This window comes from Nycticebus coucang, chromosome 8 (assembly GCF_027406575.1).
Source record: "Nycticebus coucang isolate mNycCou1 chromosome 8, mNycCou1.pri, whole genome shotgun sequence".
NCBI classification, from domain to species: Eukaryota; Metazoa; Chordata; class Mammalia; order Primates; family Lorisidae; genus Nycticebus; species Nycticebus coucang.
Window position 1 is genome coordinate 11,327,268 of NC_069787.1, and position 15,656 is coordinate 11,342,923.

General features: G+C 45.0%; 1 protein-coding gene across 1 annotated transcript in view; it reads right to left on the bottom strand.

The window, feature by feature from the left end:
* LMCD1 (LIM and cysteine rich domains 1) overlaps positions 1-15,656 on the bottom strand; it is a 69,194-nt gene that overhangs the window by 34,124 nt on the left and 19,414 nt on the right. The window contains exon 2 of the mRNA XM_053600043.1: positions 744-832. Coding sequence (XP_053456018.1) covers positions 744-832 — 89 coding nt within the window. The remainder of the gene's footprint in view (positions 1-743; positions 833-15,656) is intronic.

Genomic DNA, 15,656 nt, shown 5'->3' on the forward strand with positions numbered 1-15,656 from the left:
AAAGTCAGTATCGTTGAAGAAACATTCCCCAAACTTTGTTGCCCTGGTTGCGCGCCCAAGGTCAGCACTATGGCAACGATGGCAAAAACCTTCTTTGCTATGGTGCGCCACAGACTTTAGCCTCCCTCTCCCAGGGGGACGCCATCCCCATACATGCTGTTGTGAATACTGCCTGGAGCTGTGTAATGTGGTGGCCTCACCCTTTGTTACCAGAATCCTTAGTGAATAAAAAAGAAAGATACCCTGCAAGTCCAGGTCCAGCTGGGTCTTACGGCTCTCCTGTGCAGACACGGATACCAGGCCTTGGCTTTTAAGTATTGTGGACAGAATGACCCTCATTTCTGTCCCAGGAGCCACTCCAGGCCAAATCCCACAAGCAGGGATAGTGGTACAGTGAGGAAGATCAATGCCCTTTGCCAAGCCCTGGTGCAGACCGGCCTACCACACACCACCAGGCACCAGCCAACCCCTGCCCACATCTTGCCAGAGCAGTCCTTGCTGGGCTGGGTTTGGTAGCTCCACTATGAAATGGTAGCTCCACTTCAGATCTTTGCTCCCCCTTAAAGGACTTCTTCTGTGTTTCTGAATCAGGCAAGCAAGCAGGAGTGCCTTCCCTCTGCAGCCATCCCTCCCCGGCAATGCATGCACCCGAAGCCTTCCCAGCGGAGAAAGCAACCAGAGTTCCTGGAGAGGACAGCCAAGAAGTAAAGGCAGACAGAGTCCTTCCTGACAAAATCTGTTACCTCCACGAATGTGGCTCAAAGCCCGAACACGTCCCCTTGCATCCCAAACATGCCACACCTCTTGCTGACTGCAGCTGGCCCAGGGACATCTGGAAAAGGAACAGAAAAGAGGGTGTTTTCCTTCCAAAAGTCTTGCACCAGTGGAGATGCTTGACCTCTAAGAGACTTGGCATGCTGGCCAAGGGACCATGCAGGGTTCAAAGGGGCTGGAGATCAATAAGCCATCACCAACTGTTTACTAGGAACAGAGAAGACCGGGCTGGATATGGAATGTGGTTCTAGGGCTGGCAAAGGTAAAAGGGTAAGGCCCTTCCCAATGAGAATGCAGCAGAGGGCTCTTCTTTCCCAGCCTCCAGTGCTGTCACAAACCATCGAGACTGGTTGGAACTATGCTGCTGTGAATGGCCATCTGCTCCTCCCCCACCCGTGCACATCCCTCCCCATCCACTTGTCACTGGAATGGAATCTTCCACTGTCTCCTCTCCCTCCTTTATTTGTGATTTATTGATAGGGTGTGATTAAACCAAAGCTACAGGCACCAACAAATGTGCGAGCTGCCAAATGTTTATAGCTCAAAGCATAACTTAAATATTTTGCTAAAGCATTGAAAAAAAAAATCATACAAGCATTTAAAATCTCCTTTGGAAGGAGAACAATGCAGGAGACAGATTTTATTACCGGTCACCAGTCAAAGGTAACAAAAGTGCATTGGCTGCTGCTGCTGAGGTTTTTAGACTGAATGGTTCTCAAATGGCATCTTCAAACCAGGAGCATCGCGTAGGAGCTTGCCAGAAATACAGACCCTTGGGCCCCATCCCAGCCCTTTTCAATAAGAACTTGCAATTTGACAAAATTCCCAGGAGATCTGTATTACATTAAACTGGAGAAGTAGTGGATTAGTATATGGAACTGCAGGCTGAGAAATTCACCTAACTCTCCCCTAGAGGTGGGGGTGGGGATACCTTGGTACACGGATGCCCTTTCTGTGTGATTTTATCAGAAGCAGGGCTCAGCTCAACATGCTCACGAGGTGGCCCACACCTGTAATCCTAGCACGCTGGAAGCTCCAGGCAGGTGGATTGTCTGAGCTCATGAATTTGACACCAGCCTGAGCAAGAGTGAGACCCCTCTACTAAAAATAGAAAAAAACTAGCCGGGCATTGTGGCGGGCACCTGTAGTCCCAACTACTTGGAAGGCTGAGGCACGAGGATCACTTGAGCCCCGGAGTTTGAGGTTGTTGTGAGTGATGATGATGTCATGGCACTCTACCCAGGGTGACAGAGTGAGACTCTGTCTCAATCAACTACTAATGTAAAGGGACTCAACAAACATAATTGATTCATTTAACCATTATTTAGCATCTACTATGTACCAGGCACAGGGGATACAGCATAAGACACAGGTGGATCCCAGGGGAACACACAGTCTAGGTAGGGGGACCTAGAGAGGAAAACTCCTCTCACAATGGGAGGGGTAAGTCTGAGGTAAGGGAAGGTGCTTAGTATGTAGTAGAAGGGTGTGCTCGGAGTCGGAGAGATCTGGGCTCCAAATCCAGGTTTTCAACATATTGGCTGTGTGCCCTTGAACAAACTGAGCCTCAGTTTCCTTACCTGCTAAATGGGTACAGAGAGAATGTGATACACATTCTACAGAGTACAGGAACACATTAGGCACTGCTAATGGTGACTGCTATTAACTTGCACACAGATCTCAGGAGCACAGAGGAAGGTGTTAGTATATGGGAAATCTAAGGAGGCTTCTTAGAGGAGGTGACTTTGGATTGGGGCTATTCAAGGTGGACAAGCAGAACAGGGAGAGAAGGCAATGCCTAGCATAAGGAAGAAAATGCACAAGGATAGAAGGTCTGAAAGGCACTCGGCGTGGGGTGTCACAAGTTGTGCCCTTTGGAGCATAACTAGTCTATTCTCTCTGCTTTTAAGAGGGGAAAGAACAAGCAGTTAAACTGTAGAGCTATCCTCACTGCCAGTTAGAATCCAAGGAGGGACGTGCAGAGAGACAGCTGTGCTTAGGACCTGACCCCACCTGTCCCCCAGCAATGCCTGGTTTTCTGCCTCCCATTTGGTGAAGCCTGTTTACGCCATGTCTTTGCAGACTCTGCTGGTTTTGTTTAGCTCTTGTGTACAACATGCCTCTTCGGGAAGTAAGAGGTATGATGAACCTGGTAAAGGGAAGTATCTTTATACTGCGGCCTGTCCAGTGCTAGATTCACATCAAATGGGAAAATAAAGACAATACCCCTCATTAATGCATCACCCGAAGCCGGAGAGCTTTCATTTGCAGGCAGAACTCTGCTCCTGAAAGCCACTGGCATATAACCTTGCTCCTTTCCACCTCTCCTTGACACCCTGATTTCTACTAGTTGAAATATAGTGATCCTCCCACACTTAAAATTTGAGTGATTCAAAGTTTGTTTTGGGAAGCATACAATTTATGAATAAGGCTTCATTGTCAGGCCAGTTCAGATATACCCAGAGGCCTGGAAACCGAAGAGATATGGGGAAGCATTTCATAAGTGGCAAAACACCCTGCATGCCTGAGCATTATTGTTCTCCTAATAAGAGGCTGATTTAACTCTCATCTTACAAGTGGATTAGTCCCAGTGCTTGGCCTGGACATGGGGCTGCAATTCTGTCTGCTGGCGCAGGGTCTGTTGTAGAAACAGTGACATCAGGCAGCTCCACACGGCAGGGCACTGGCCTGCGATGCAGGGGGCTGCTTTATGGTGCCAACTCTGGCATTTATTAGCTGTGCAACTGGAGACGAGTCATTTCCTTGCCCAGCCTAAGTTTCTCCTCCATTAAATGAGAAAACTAGCCTGGATCGGGGTTGCCCAAATTCCGTTCCACGGGATACTCATGTTGTGAGGTGTTACAAAGCGGTGTGTGGTTGCGGGGTGGGAGGGAGGATCGTGGGGTCAGATAAAATGGGAGAAAAGGAGGGTGCTGGGTGTGAAGAGGGTTCTGGGCTTTTCACCTGCCAGGCTACTCAAGAAGCAAGTGGAGAGGTGGAGAGCAGGCAGCTATTTCAAGTTTAGAGACGAGGCTTTGGGATCAGGCAGGTCCTCTCTTCTGCTGCACTTGGGCAAGTGACTGGACTTGTTGAGTCTCATGCAGTGTCCTAACCTGCATCCTAGGGATAAAAGAAGCCCTGCCTGCCTCCTCTCAAAAAAATTTCTTTTACCTGCTTCAGAATTCTGCGGGTGGAATGAGTTTCAGAAGAACTATTTTTCTAACTGCACACCATATATTCTTTCTTATTATTTCAAATATCTGAGGGGCTTCTCTGACTATATTTTTTAGAAAGCAAAAAAAGCCAGGCACAGTGGCTCACGCCTGTAATCCCAGCACTTTGGGAAGCTGAGGCAGATGGACTGCTTGAGCTCAGGAGGTTGAGATCAGCCTGAGCAAGAGTGAGACCCAATTTCTACTAAAAATAGAAAAATTAGCCAAGCATGGTGGTGGGCGCCTGTAGTCCCAGCTAATTGGGAGGCAGAGGGAAGAGAATCACTTGGGCCCAGGAGTTTGAGGTTGCTGTGAGCTGTGATGTCACAGCACTCTACCAAAAGTGACAAAGTCATAGTCTCAAAAAAAAAAAAAAAATTAAGTGCCTACACACACATTCCATACTTAAATCATTAATTTATAAGGAAAGCCATTCCTAGCCCTTTGCCCTTAAAATGCTCCATCACCTGAAGAAAATTGACATTAAAAATCACAACAAGCACACAGAAAGGCAAGTGATGATGTAAAAGTCTGGCCCTGTGAGGCCAGGACACCAAACTAAATGTAGGTGCAGGAAGCAGACTCTGTCCTAGTCTCCATCCTGCTAGGAGAATGGTTTCTATAGCAACAGTAGTGTCTGGGAGAGAAAAATAAATGCCCTTGCAAGGAAGAAATAGATTTGGGCCATCAGGCTGCACTTTCAGCCAGTTTCCTGGCTGGCTGTTTAACACGGTAAATAGTCATTTGTCCGTTGCGTGCCATTCACGCAGGAGCCAGACAGGCCCAGCTATCTTCAACATAGAGAAAATGATCTCACTTGCTGAGGAGAGGAAAACATCAGCCAGCGACAGTGTTCCAAATGAGGTACTCCAGTTTATAAACAGTAGGTTTCTCTGATGTGGACTCTGTCTCCATTGAAAGACAGCAGTGTCTCACAGTAGCTAAGAACAGAGGCACTCAAAAGAAACTATCACTTTAACAAAGCTTTGCTGGAATGCAGCTTCTAATCTGCCCTTTCTCCTAAGGGGAGGAAAAAAAAAATGTTTTGACAATTTTCTTTGGCTCAGGTTAGTAGCATGTGATTCATCTGATGGGTGTTGTGGAACCAAATTGTGGCAGGCACTTAAAAGGACTTAGAAAAGTAAGGAGCAGAGAGCGACTGTGGGACCTCTCTCTCCTTTAAGCATCTGCCTTCAGGTGAACTCCAGGGGATTACTCAGGGGGGAAAATGTCACCAAGAACAATGTAGGATTAAGAGGAATTATAAAGGGGAAATGCAATGTAGAGTTTAGGGGTGAGCCTGGGGTTTGAATTAGAAAATAGAGGCTCTCTTTGAAGCTCAGTTTCTTCTTCTCTAAGTAACCGTTTCCTCCTCTGACAATTGGATTACTCCCCCCTTCTTTTTTTTTTTTTTCCCCTCAATGGGGCATCATGTAAAATTAAAAGGTTGTTTGTAAAATTAAATAGATGTTTACCATTGTTAAAAAAAAAATTGGCTGGGCATGGTGGCTCCCTCCTGCAATCCTAGCACTCCAGGAAGCCGCGAGGCGTGTGGATTGCCTAAGGTCAGGAGTTCAAGACCAGCCTGAGAAATAGTGAGATCCTGTCTCTATTAAAAATAAAAAAACTAGTCTGGCATGGTGACAGATGCCTGTAGTCCCAGTTATTCGGGAGGCTGACACAAGAGAATTGCTTGAGCCCAAGAGTTTGAGGTTGCTATGAGCTATGATGACACCACAGCACTTTACCCAGGGCAACAGAGTGAGACTCTATCTCAAAAAAAAAAAAAAAAAATTATCCAAAATTTGCAGATAAGGCAGAAAGGTGATGATACACCCACTCAATGTCACAGAGTGACAGTGGTAGTAGGACAGTGGCTAAGAGTTGGGAACAAACTCAGAAATGATTTTCTTCTTATTACAGATAATCCTTCCCCATAAGGATTGCCTACAGAAATCTACTTTGCTTAGCTCCAAGACTTAGTAAAGTTAGATGTTAACTTGGAGATCTTGGTCTAGCAGAGATATAAAAATTTGTCTTTTTGAAAAAAGAATAACTCCAAAGGTTATGGTTTATTATCTTGGAAGACATTAATTAGTTCTGTTACTAATCCATCAATCTTATCCTAACATTAAATCACCTATAAATACCTTATTCTTCAAATGCTTTGTAAACTGACCTAAATTCTATCAGGTTCCCTCATTCATGAATCAAATAAAATCTTTGCGAAGTTTCACTTTGTATTTACACAGGAGTCATGATTTTTACCTTTTTGAAACCTATATCTTAGCACAATCACACGCCCTCTGTTTGCTTTCTGAGGTAGCATGCTCAGAAGTGACACAAAATTCTATTCAATGGAGACTTGGTTTTCACAGGTAAGTTCTCTAAGCAGAAGCACAGGTGCTAGTAAAGAGTAGTGGTCAACATTTCTTGTTACTTAAAACAAACTTGTCCCTAGGGTTTCCAGGAGAGAAGATGGGGTGAAAGGGGTTGGGTGGGATAGTTATAAGAGGGTCTGGGAAAGAAGTGGGATTATAGACAAAAAAGTGATCAGAAACTACCCTTTTATACTGTCAACAACCCTAATAATAACAGTTTTATAGTCCGCTTTGTCATTTTTTTTTTTATTTAACAAATATAACCTTTCTTTGAGGTCATTATTCCTAGTAACCAGATGATGCACGTTGCCCATTTGGAGTGGTCTCATTGGAGCTCCTTTGGACACAGTGGGGAGAGAGGCTCCAACCCTCATCCTGTACTGGCCTTTAAGCAAAAATGTTTACAGCCAATGATAAGGATTATAGCTAACATTTATTGAGTACTTACATGCCAGCCACATGCCAAGAATTTTCATATTTTCTTTTTAGCTTCTTGATAACATTATCAGAAACCTAATTTTCAGATGGGAAAACTGAGGCTTAGAGAGGTCAAGCCTCCTCTTCAAGAACCAATGATAGGAAATGGGGGAACCAGGATGTGAAACTAGGCAGGCCTTACATCAGAGCTATGGTCTCATCAATCTGCTGTGGCACTTTCCCCCAGGGGTATGGCACTTTACAGTTTATAAAGTATATTCACATCCCTATGTCATTTGGTTTTCATAACAATCCTAGGAAACGTGTATTTTACATCATGCTCATTTGAGAAACAAGTTCATAGAACTGACAGCATTTGTTACTAAGGGTGTAATTCACACACATGTCTTCGCAATCCAGAGCCTGTGACTTCTTACCATATCAGGAGTCTCTAGATCAGCGGTTCTCAACCTGGGGGTTGCGACCCCTTTGGGAATCGAATGACCCTTTCACAGGGATCGCTTAAGACCATCCTGCACAGCAGATATTTATATTATGATTCATAACAGTAGCAAAATTACAGTTATGAAGTAGCAAGGAAAATAATTTTAGGGTTACGGGTCACCACAACACGAGGAACTGTATTAAAGGGTTGCAGCATCAGGAAGGTTGAGAAACACTGCTCTAGACCCTAGATAGCCTCCTGTGAGTGTGGCTTTGACTGTGGGCATCAGGCCAGTTGGGTCTAAAGAGGAGGACAGTGTGTCTGTACTGTAGGGATGGGAGGTCATGGAAGGGTTTGGGCTGGGGGCAGTGGGACAACAGCTACCCACATTCACCCTGGCCCCAGGATTGCTACCACCTCCTGTTCTGTCCAATCTTGTCAGATATTCGAGGCCGTAAACAGACTTCAAGTGGGGATGGAGAGGTGACGGTCAGAGAAGAAAGTGAATCAGAACCATAGGCAGCGTTTGTGGGAGCAAAGCAGCCGGGTTTGGGACTCCCTGGAAGCGGCAGAAGGCCACAGGCTGCGTATCCTTAGTGCCAAACGCAGGGGCTGGAGCTCACCCTGCAGCCCAGGTGACGGAGATGCCTGGACAGACAGGGCTTGCGGGACTACATGTTGGAAACTGTTTCCTAGAAACTGCTCTGACTTACACAAATAAGAACAACATCCGTAATAAACAAGAAGAAAGTCATTTCTGGGTTTGTTCCCACTCTTAATAGTTTGTCTGTATTAAGGAGACTGGTGCCTGTCTCATTTTGAAGTTATATCAAACCACTTTTAAAGGAAATACAGGTTGCAGGCTGTTAGATGCCACTGGGTTCCCACAATATGGCCCATCTCACCTGTCCAAACATGTCTCTAGTTCCGTATTATCTACAGCTTCTACCTAGATTTTCTGTCCAATCACCTGTGCCTCTTGGAGTCCTAACTCCACACTCTGGGGTTTTGCCCAGGCTCATCTAAACTTCAGAAGGCTTCAACCGCACCCACTCTTTAGGAACCAGCTCAAGTCTCACCTTTTCCATAATAAAAAGAACTGAAAGCAGCTGTAACAAGTACTGGGGTTTGTGGGCTTCCAGGCACTGTGCTGAGCCTGACCTCACACATATCTTACAACAGCCCTGAGAGGTAAATATGCTGTGGTGGTTCTCAAAGTGTGGTCCTCAGGCAGCAGCAGAGCCTGGGAATGTGCTAGCACTGCAGATTCTCAGGCCTCACCCCAGACCTATGAAATCAGACACTCTGCAGGTTGGGTCCAGCCATCACCGCTTACGACCTCTAGGTGACTTGGATAAACTAAAGTTTGAGAACCACTGACACACTGTCAGAACCCCCAACTTACATAGGAGTTGGTTTGCCTCAGGCTGTTTAGTGCTTAGGACATAGAACAGTTTAACACACTAAAACCAGGGAAGTGTGAGACAAACCAGTAAGAATTAGAGTAACCCTTAGTAAGTGAGGTTCAAATTAAAAAGGGTCAGAAGGGTCAAATTAAAGTGCTAGAACTTGGACGTGAACACAGGAATCCGAATTCCAAACCCACATTTTAATTTAATCAATGCACTGTAGTTCCATGCCAAGAATTTTGGGGGTGTCATATTCTTTTCCAGCAAAAAACTCATATTAAGTGTAGAATTACAAACACAATCAGTGCTAAGAAGGAGAAAAACAGTGTGCTGTGAGATTGTACTTAGAGGATTTGGCCTGGTCTGGGTGTGTTTGGAAGACAGTGCTTCTTAAATGAACCAGGCACTCTGATTAACGTAAGATCTCCTGGGGACAGCTCAAATGCACAAACAAGTCTGGGGCAAGCCTGATTTTACCAACCTCCTAGGGACCACAGTTTGAGTAGCTTGGGGCTACCCCGGTGTTTCCCAATCTTGTCTGCACATTAGAATCCCCTGGAGATCTTTTAATACTTTCAAAGCCCAGGCTGCACCCCAGGCCAATTTAGCCATAATCTCTGTGGGTTGGTCACAGGCATCAGTATTTTTGGAAGCTCCTCAGGGGATTTTGCTGTGCAGACAAGTTTTCGAATCACTGGGTCTCACCCATGTCCTCTCAGCTGCTCCGACTTGGACTTTGAGGCTCTTGGCTCCTTGGCTTAATAATTCCCTTCCCCAAACACTCACACACTGTTGATGGAAATGTAAATTGGTACAGCTGTTACGGAAAACAGTATGGGGGTCCTTAAGAAGTTAAAAATACAACTGCCATACAATCCAGCAATCCCAGTTGTGGGGACACATCAGAGGAAGTTAACCCAGTGTTTTGAAGTGGTATCTGTATTCCTAGGTTCCTTGCAGTAATATTCACAACAGCCAAGACAGGGAAACAACTGACTTGTCTGCCAACGGATAGAAGGATAAAGAAATATGCCATGCACACACACACACACACACACACACTGGAATATTATTCAGCCTTAAAGAATAAAATCATGCCATTTGTGATTAAATGGATGAACCTTGGAGCATTGTGCTAAGAGAAATAACCCAGGCACAGAAAGACAAATACTGTGTGATCTCACTTACTTGTGGTGTCTAAAATAGTCAAAGTTAGAAACACAGAGGAGAATGGTGGGTGCCAGGGTCTGGGAGTTGAGGGGAATGGGCCTGCAAGTCTTCCTCTTTTATCTCCTACTTGGGAAAACAAAGATTCTCATGGCCCCAGCCTGCAGCCCTCACCTGCGGCTTCCCGAAGCTTGGGGAGGTGAGTGAGCAAAGGTCGAAGGGTAGAAAGGTTCAGTTATGCTAGAAGAGTTAGTTCTAAACATACAGCCTCACGACCATGATTAACACTGTGTCATATGCTTGAAATTTGCTAAGAGGGTAGATCTGAAGTGTTCTCTTAAAAAAAAAAAAAGAAAAACCAAAAACAAAAAACATAACTCTGATGAGGTGAGGGATAGGTCACCAGTTTGATTACTTCACAATGTCTATCAAAATGTCAAGTTGTGCCCCTTAAATACATATAATTTTTATTTGTTAAGCCTCAATAAAGGCCAAAAAATTTCCTTCTCACACTCAGCTTATGGACTATTCCCTACAAGGAGAGCTTTCACAGGAAGTTTGACTTTTGTTATTGTCGTTTCATTTTGGCCACATCTGCCCTGGCACAAGCCCGCCTCACAGGTTTTCCTGCCAAAGGCTGTGATTTTCTCAACCACCAGATACAAGGGAAACCACAGCCCTTCCTTTTCCTCTAAATTCCATTGGCCAGTCGACTTCTCTCTTGGGCTCTCATCAATATGAGACCCTCTGTCCCCGCTGAGGCCAGGGACGTCCCCAAACCTTCCCCAACTCCCGAGGGGATTCAGGAATCCCCCTAGACAGAAGAGCCCAACCTGAGAACACTTACACCCAGATGGTTACAAGCTGCATGGGAAGTCACTGCTGTTTGCATTTTTTCCACTTAAGAAGTATACTCTCCGGAGGGAGTGGCCTGGCCATGAAGGCTTTTTTCACTTGCTGGCTTCAGAATCCTCGGGTCTTCACAAATGAACCCTTGGGTACAGTTCTTACATTTTTTGAAACCCCCAACAATTGAAAAAATGAATTGCAAAACCAACAATCTTTTTCTTTTTTTCTTTTTTTTAGACAGAGTTTCACTATGTCAGCCTCGGTAGAGTGCTGTAGCGTCACAGCTCACAGCAACCTCAAACTCTTAGGCCTAAGCAATTCTCTTGCATCAGCCTCCCAAGTAGCTGGGATTACAGGCCTCGGCCACAATGCCCAGCTATTTTTTTGTTGCAGTTGTCATTGTTGTTCAGGCCAGGTTTGAACTCGCCTGCCTTGGTGTATGTGGCCAGCACTGTAACCACTGTGCTATGGACACTGAGTCAAAAGTCAGTACACTCACCAATACAGTAACTGCCCGTAATTTAAACTCAACATTTGCTGCCCTTTCTGAACCTAGCTAGACCCTCTGCCCAGTCACTCCTTCTGGATAGGTCCTGTGTGGCACGGGGGTCAGGGGGCGGGGGAACCCAGGGATGCTGGGGACAGGTGAGCAAAGACCCTTTCCAGTCTGTTTGATCTTAAATGTCTGGGTGACTTTTCACACCTGATTCCACTATATATATATATAATCTTTTATAATGTAAAACAAATGCTCCTTTCTTTGTTCCTACCAGTGTTCAAGTAGAACCACCCTGTGTTTGCCCTCTGGCTCTTGCTCACTCACCTCCCCAGGCGTTGGGAAGCCCTGAGTGAGGGCTTCAGGCTATGGCCAAGAGAATCTTGTTTTCCCTAGTATGAGATGAAGCAGTGGGACTGCTAGGCCTAGGTTATAACAGAAAAATACCAGTTTACTTCTGGCAAATTCCTGGGCTGCAGGCCCTCAACAAAATGGAGTAAGTCTGGTTCACTCCCAAGATAGACAGGAAAGTTCTCACTAACTTCTTGCTTGACTAACTTCTGGGCCTGGGAAATAAACCTACTGTCCCCAAACTGTCCTTTAGACAATACCAGATGGAGAGAATACTGAGACAAGATACATGGAGGAAAAGTACTGAAACTAAGATACATGGGAAAATATTTTCGTATGGCTAACTTTTTTTTTTTTTTTAGAGACAGAGTCTTATTCTGTCACCCTCAGTAGAGTTCTATGACGTCACAGCTCACAGCAACCTCCAGCTCTTGGGATTGGGTGATTCTCTTGCCTCAGCCTCCCAAGTAGCTGGGACTACAGGCGCCAGCCACAATGCCTGGCTATTTTTATTGTTGTTGTAGTTGTCATTGTTTTTTAGCAGGCCTGGGCTGGGTTTGAACCCGCCAGCCCCAGTGTATGTGGCCGGCGCCCTGATCACTGAGCTACGGGTGCTGAGTTGTGTGTTCTAACCTTTCATTTCTACCCTGGGGTTGCTTGCTCCTTGGGCACTTCCCTTCCTCTGGACAAACACAGGTGGGAGGAAGTCACTACGACTTAGATGCCCTTTCCCTGGATTGTATAATGGGAGTAAAAGTGCACAGACCCAGAACTGACACTAGCTCCCCTGAGACAGTCCTGAGAATTCCATGAGTGGAAAACGTCTTTTGTCTTGTTCTGTCTTTAAAAAGCATTCTATTTTATTTTTTTTATTTATTTTTATTTTTATTAAATCATAGCTGTGTACATTACTGTGATCATGGGGCATTCTATTTAAAGCAACAAAATAGGAATACAATTGGTGACTGATAAGCTGGTGGCAGAAGTCCCTGCAGGGCAAAAAGATTCGATTATTCTTCATATTAAAATAGGTTTGCATATGTTAAATTTATCCCATGGACTGGCTGTAGTTGAAAGAGTCAGATGGATTTATCTCATGATATTAGGGGTTTCTGATGTCCCACATAAGGTTTTAAACAAATGCTCAATGAAAGAAAACTTACTCTCCATAAGAAATGTTTTCTTTTTAATGTTTTGAATTAACTAAACCATTCATCTTTGTCTCTCAAGATAGTTTAATTATAGGAGAATTTGTATTTGAGGCAATGCCACGTTCTCTTTTTGAACCCCGGTCTCAACATGTCATGTTTAAAAGGTAAGATTAAGTTAGAATCTAGGAGGCTGCAAGAAATGAATTCATGGAAGCCCAACATGTCACACAGGAGAGCATGGGAGGTGGAGGGATACGTGGGGGTGCCAGACCCTTTTGAGACCAGAGAAGGGGACAGTTGTTCCTCTGTCCCCTGAACCAGCTGTTCCTAAAGTTGGCCCTAATCACTGTGTTCAGGTTCCAGGAGGAACACGGCCCTGGGGCTGTTTTGGAAAAGGCCCCTTCCTCAGGGAAGATTTTAACTTTCCTAGACTATATACCCACCCCCTTTCCTCTCTGGTCGCCTAACCACAGCGGATGGCCCTTATGGGAACACTGCTACACTTGTAATCTCTTCCATGGTTTTGCCCTCCCATCCAGGGGAAGGAATAATTGGAGACCACTAAGGTCAACATCATCTGTGAACAAAAAAGGTTAATCTGGCTATAAAAACAGAGTAAAAAAGCAAAAGCAAATCCAGAGGTGGAAAGGAAACAGAAAATGAAAGCTTTCTCTGTTTAAGATGCTACCCTACTTCTCCCTCCCCACCTAGGCCACTGGTTGGAGACTGGTTCCGGAACAGCTGGGATGCCGAGAGCAGGGGCCATGAAAGGAGTAAGCAGGTGAAAGTCTGCCTCTGGGCTAGCTGACCCACCTACGGTGGCTCTAAAGCTGTAAGCCATCTCACCAGGTGACCTCACCATCTGCATCCTGGACATTTCCCAATTAAAGCACCCATTATTGCAGGTACAGCTCCCTCGACCATCTGGTCTACTAACTGGCTCCTCTAGGATCATCTGCCTCTTATCACAGTTTCACCCGGCACAAAGGCGCAGACACTGGGTGCTCAGCCACCCAACGCAGGCCACTGTCTTCTCCCGTCTTTTCCTTCCTCTGTCTGCCTTTTGAATACTAACACTCTTTAGCATTTTTAGCACCTTCATCAAAAATAGGTGAAGAGGTGATAAGACTCACATCAGTACATTTTTTCAAGGGTTCGTAACTCTTGGAAAGGCCTGACATGAGGGATATTTGGACAGAGGAGCTATAGCAATTCTATGACATCATTGGTGTGGCCAGGCTCCCTCTCCGTGTTGGCACTGGTGACAGCCTTTGAAAAGAAGGAGCCTGGAAATAGTCACAGACTCTCTCTTCTATCTTTCGAAGGTGACGGAGTTGGGATCGCTTTGAAAAAGAGGAGTATGGAATAAGGCAAAATGCTCCAAATCCTAAACCGAGCGGTTCATTGCTGAGTGACTGGATGTGCATGATGGCGTGTGGAAAATCTAGGAAGCTGGCGGTGTCAGCCCAGCACGCAGACTCTTCTGTTTAACATTCTGTTGGCAGGGTGAGCTGACAATGACGCCTGAGGGCAGAAGAAGCCCGGCCTCTGTGGCTGCCAGCTTCTTGCTGATAGCTGATACCTACCCGCCACTGTCTCCAAATCAGGCCCACACATTTTACGTTTTGGGGGTCACCATGCCGAACTGGAGTGATAGGAGTTTTAACACTGAACTAGTATTTTCCTCTGACACCAGCTCCCTTTGCACTAGCTACAGATGCTGCCCAGGCCAATGTGAACAGTGAATCGAACAGATTGACAAAACCAGCCCAGGGGCAAAACCATTCTCTGCTGTTTATTTGAGAATCTCCCAAGTTTCTAGAAAAGCCAGGTTCATTATTTGAGGGCCTAACTGCTTAATTGATTGGGTTGGAGAGAGGTTCTCTTATCACCTTTGATCTCAGGACTTTTTATGGGTCTTTTGAGACCATAAGGATCCCCAGAGGATGGGCACTGTGGTGATGGTCTCTGAGAGAGATTCCTATAGGGCATGTGCTGACCTGGCATTTCTTGCTAAACTAAGAGCTTCTAAACTCCAACACAATCTTTTTTTTTTTTTCCTGGAGTCATCTTTTTTCTTCTTTAGATAGGCTCTGCCAGCTTGGGGGACAATATAGGAAGGCCACCAGCCTCTCTATGAGCCAGACGTTATGCAGCCTTCCTGGGAATCTTATGTGGAAATTTACCAAGTAGCTTGGGGGAAGTCAGGACAGAAGACACTAAGTCTCCAGGGGACTCCTTATTCCATGTTAGTCCCCTCACCTCCCTTTTAAAAATGAGAACAAGCTGTTGATGTCCCCAGGCCTTGTATCTTCAGGTTACCCTTGGAAATTAAAATCTAATTGGTTTCATGGTTCTTAGATTTTGGCTCTTTCTCAAGGATGAATCTGTTAACAAGGCCTGCAATACCTACTTAATATACTTGCCCAGTTTTATAAGATGCTTCTGATTTTAGCAGTCTGATGTCTTAAGAATGTTACCCTATAAGAATGTAACTTGGTGTGTGTGTGTCGGCACACTGTCTGCAGCATTAAGGATCTTTCCAAGGATAACATACTTTTTACTGGAGTTAGTTTTGGACATGAGAAGACTTAGCATACTAGGTTGGGAGATTTTTAACTTTTCTGGTCTGAATCTTAATATCTTAAAAGGAAATGTGCTGTATAAATGTACTGCACTGTTATTAAAAGTCTGAAGGCTTTGCTTATACTAATGCTTCCTGCTGGGAATCTCAGGCCTAAATTCCGAGGCTAACTTGTAGAACAATGGAAGCACTGAGACACACACACACACACACACACACACACACACACACACACACACAGAAAGGGATTTCCTTCAACCAACATTGGTGCCCTGATATTAAAAGACGACTGATGTTTTACCTTTAGCAAGATGTTTTCCCGGTTTAAAACAAACATCTTACTTACAAATGATTCCCTTCTTCTCTTTTTTGATATTATGTGTTTTTTAAACTAATATTAACTATACTTTTTAGTTCAGA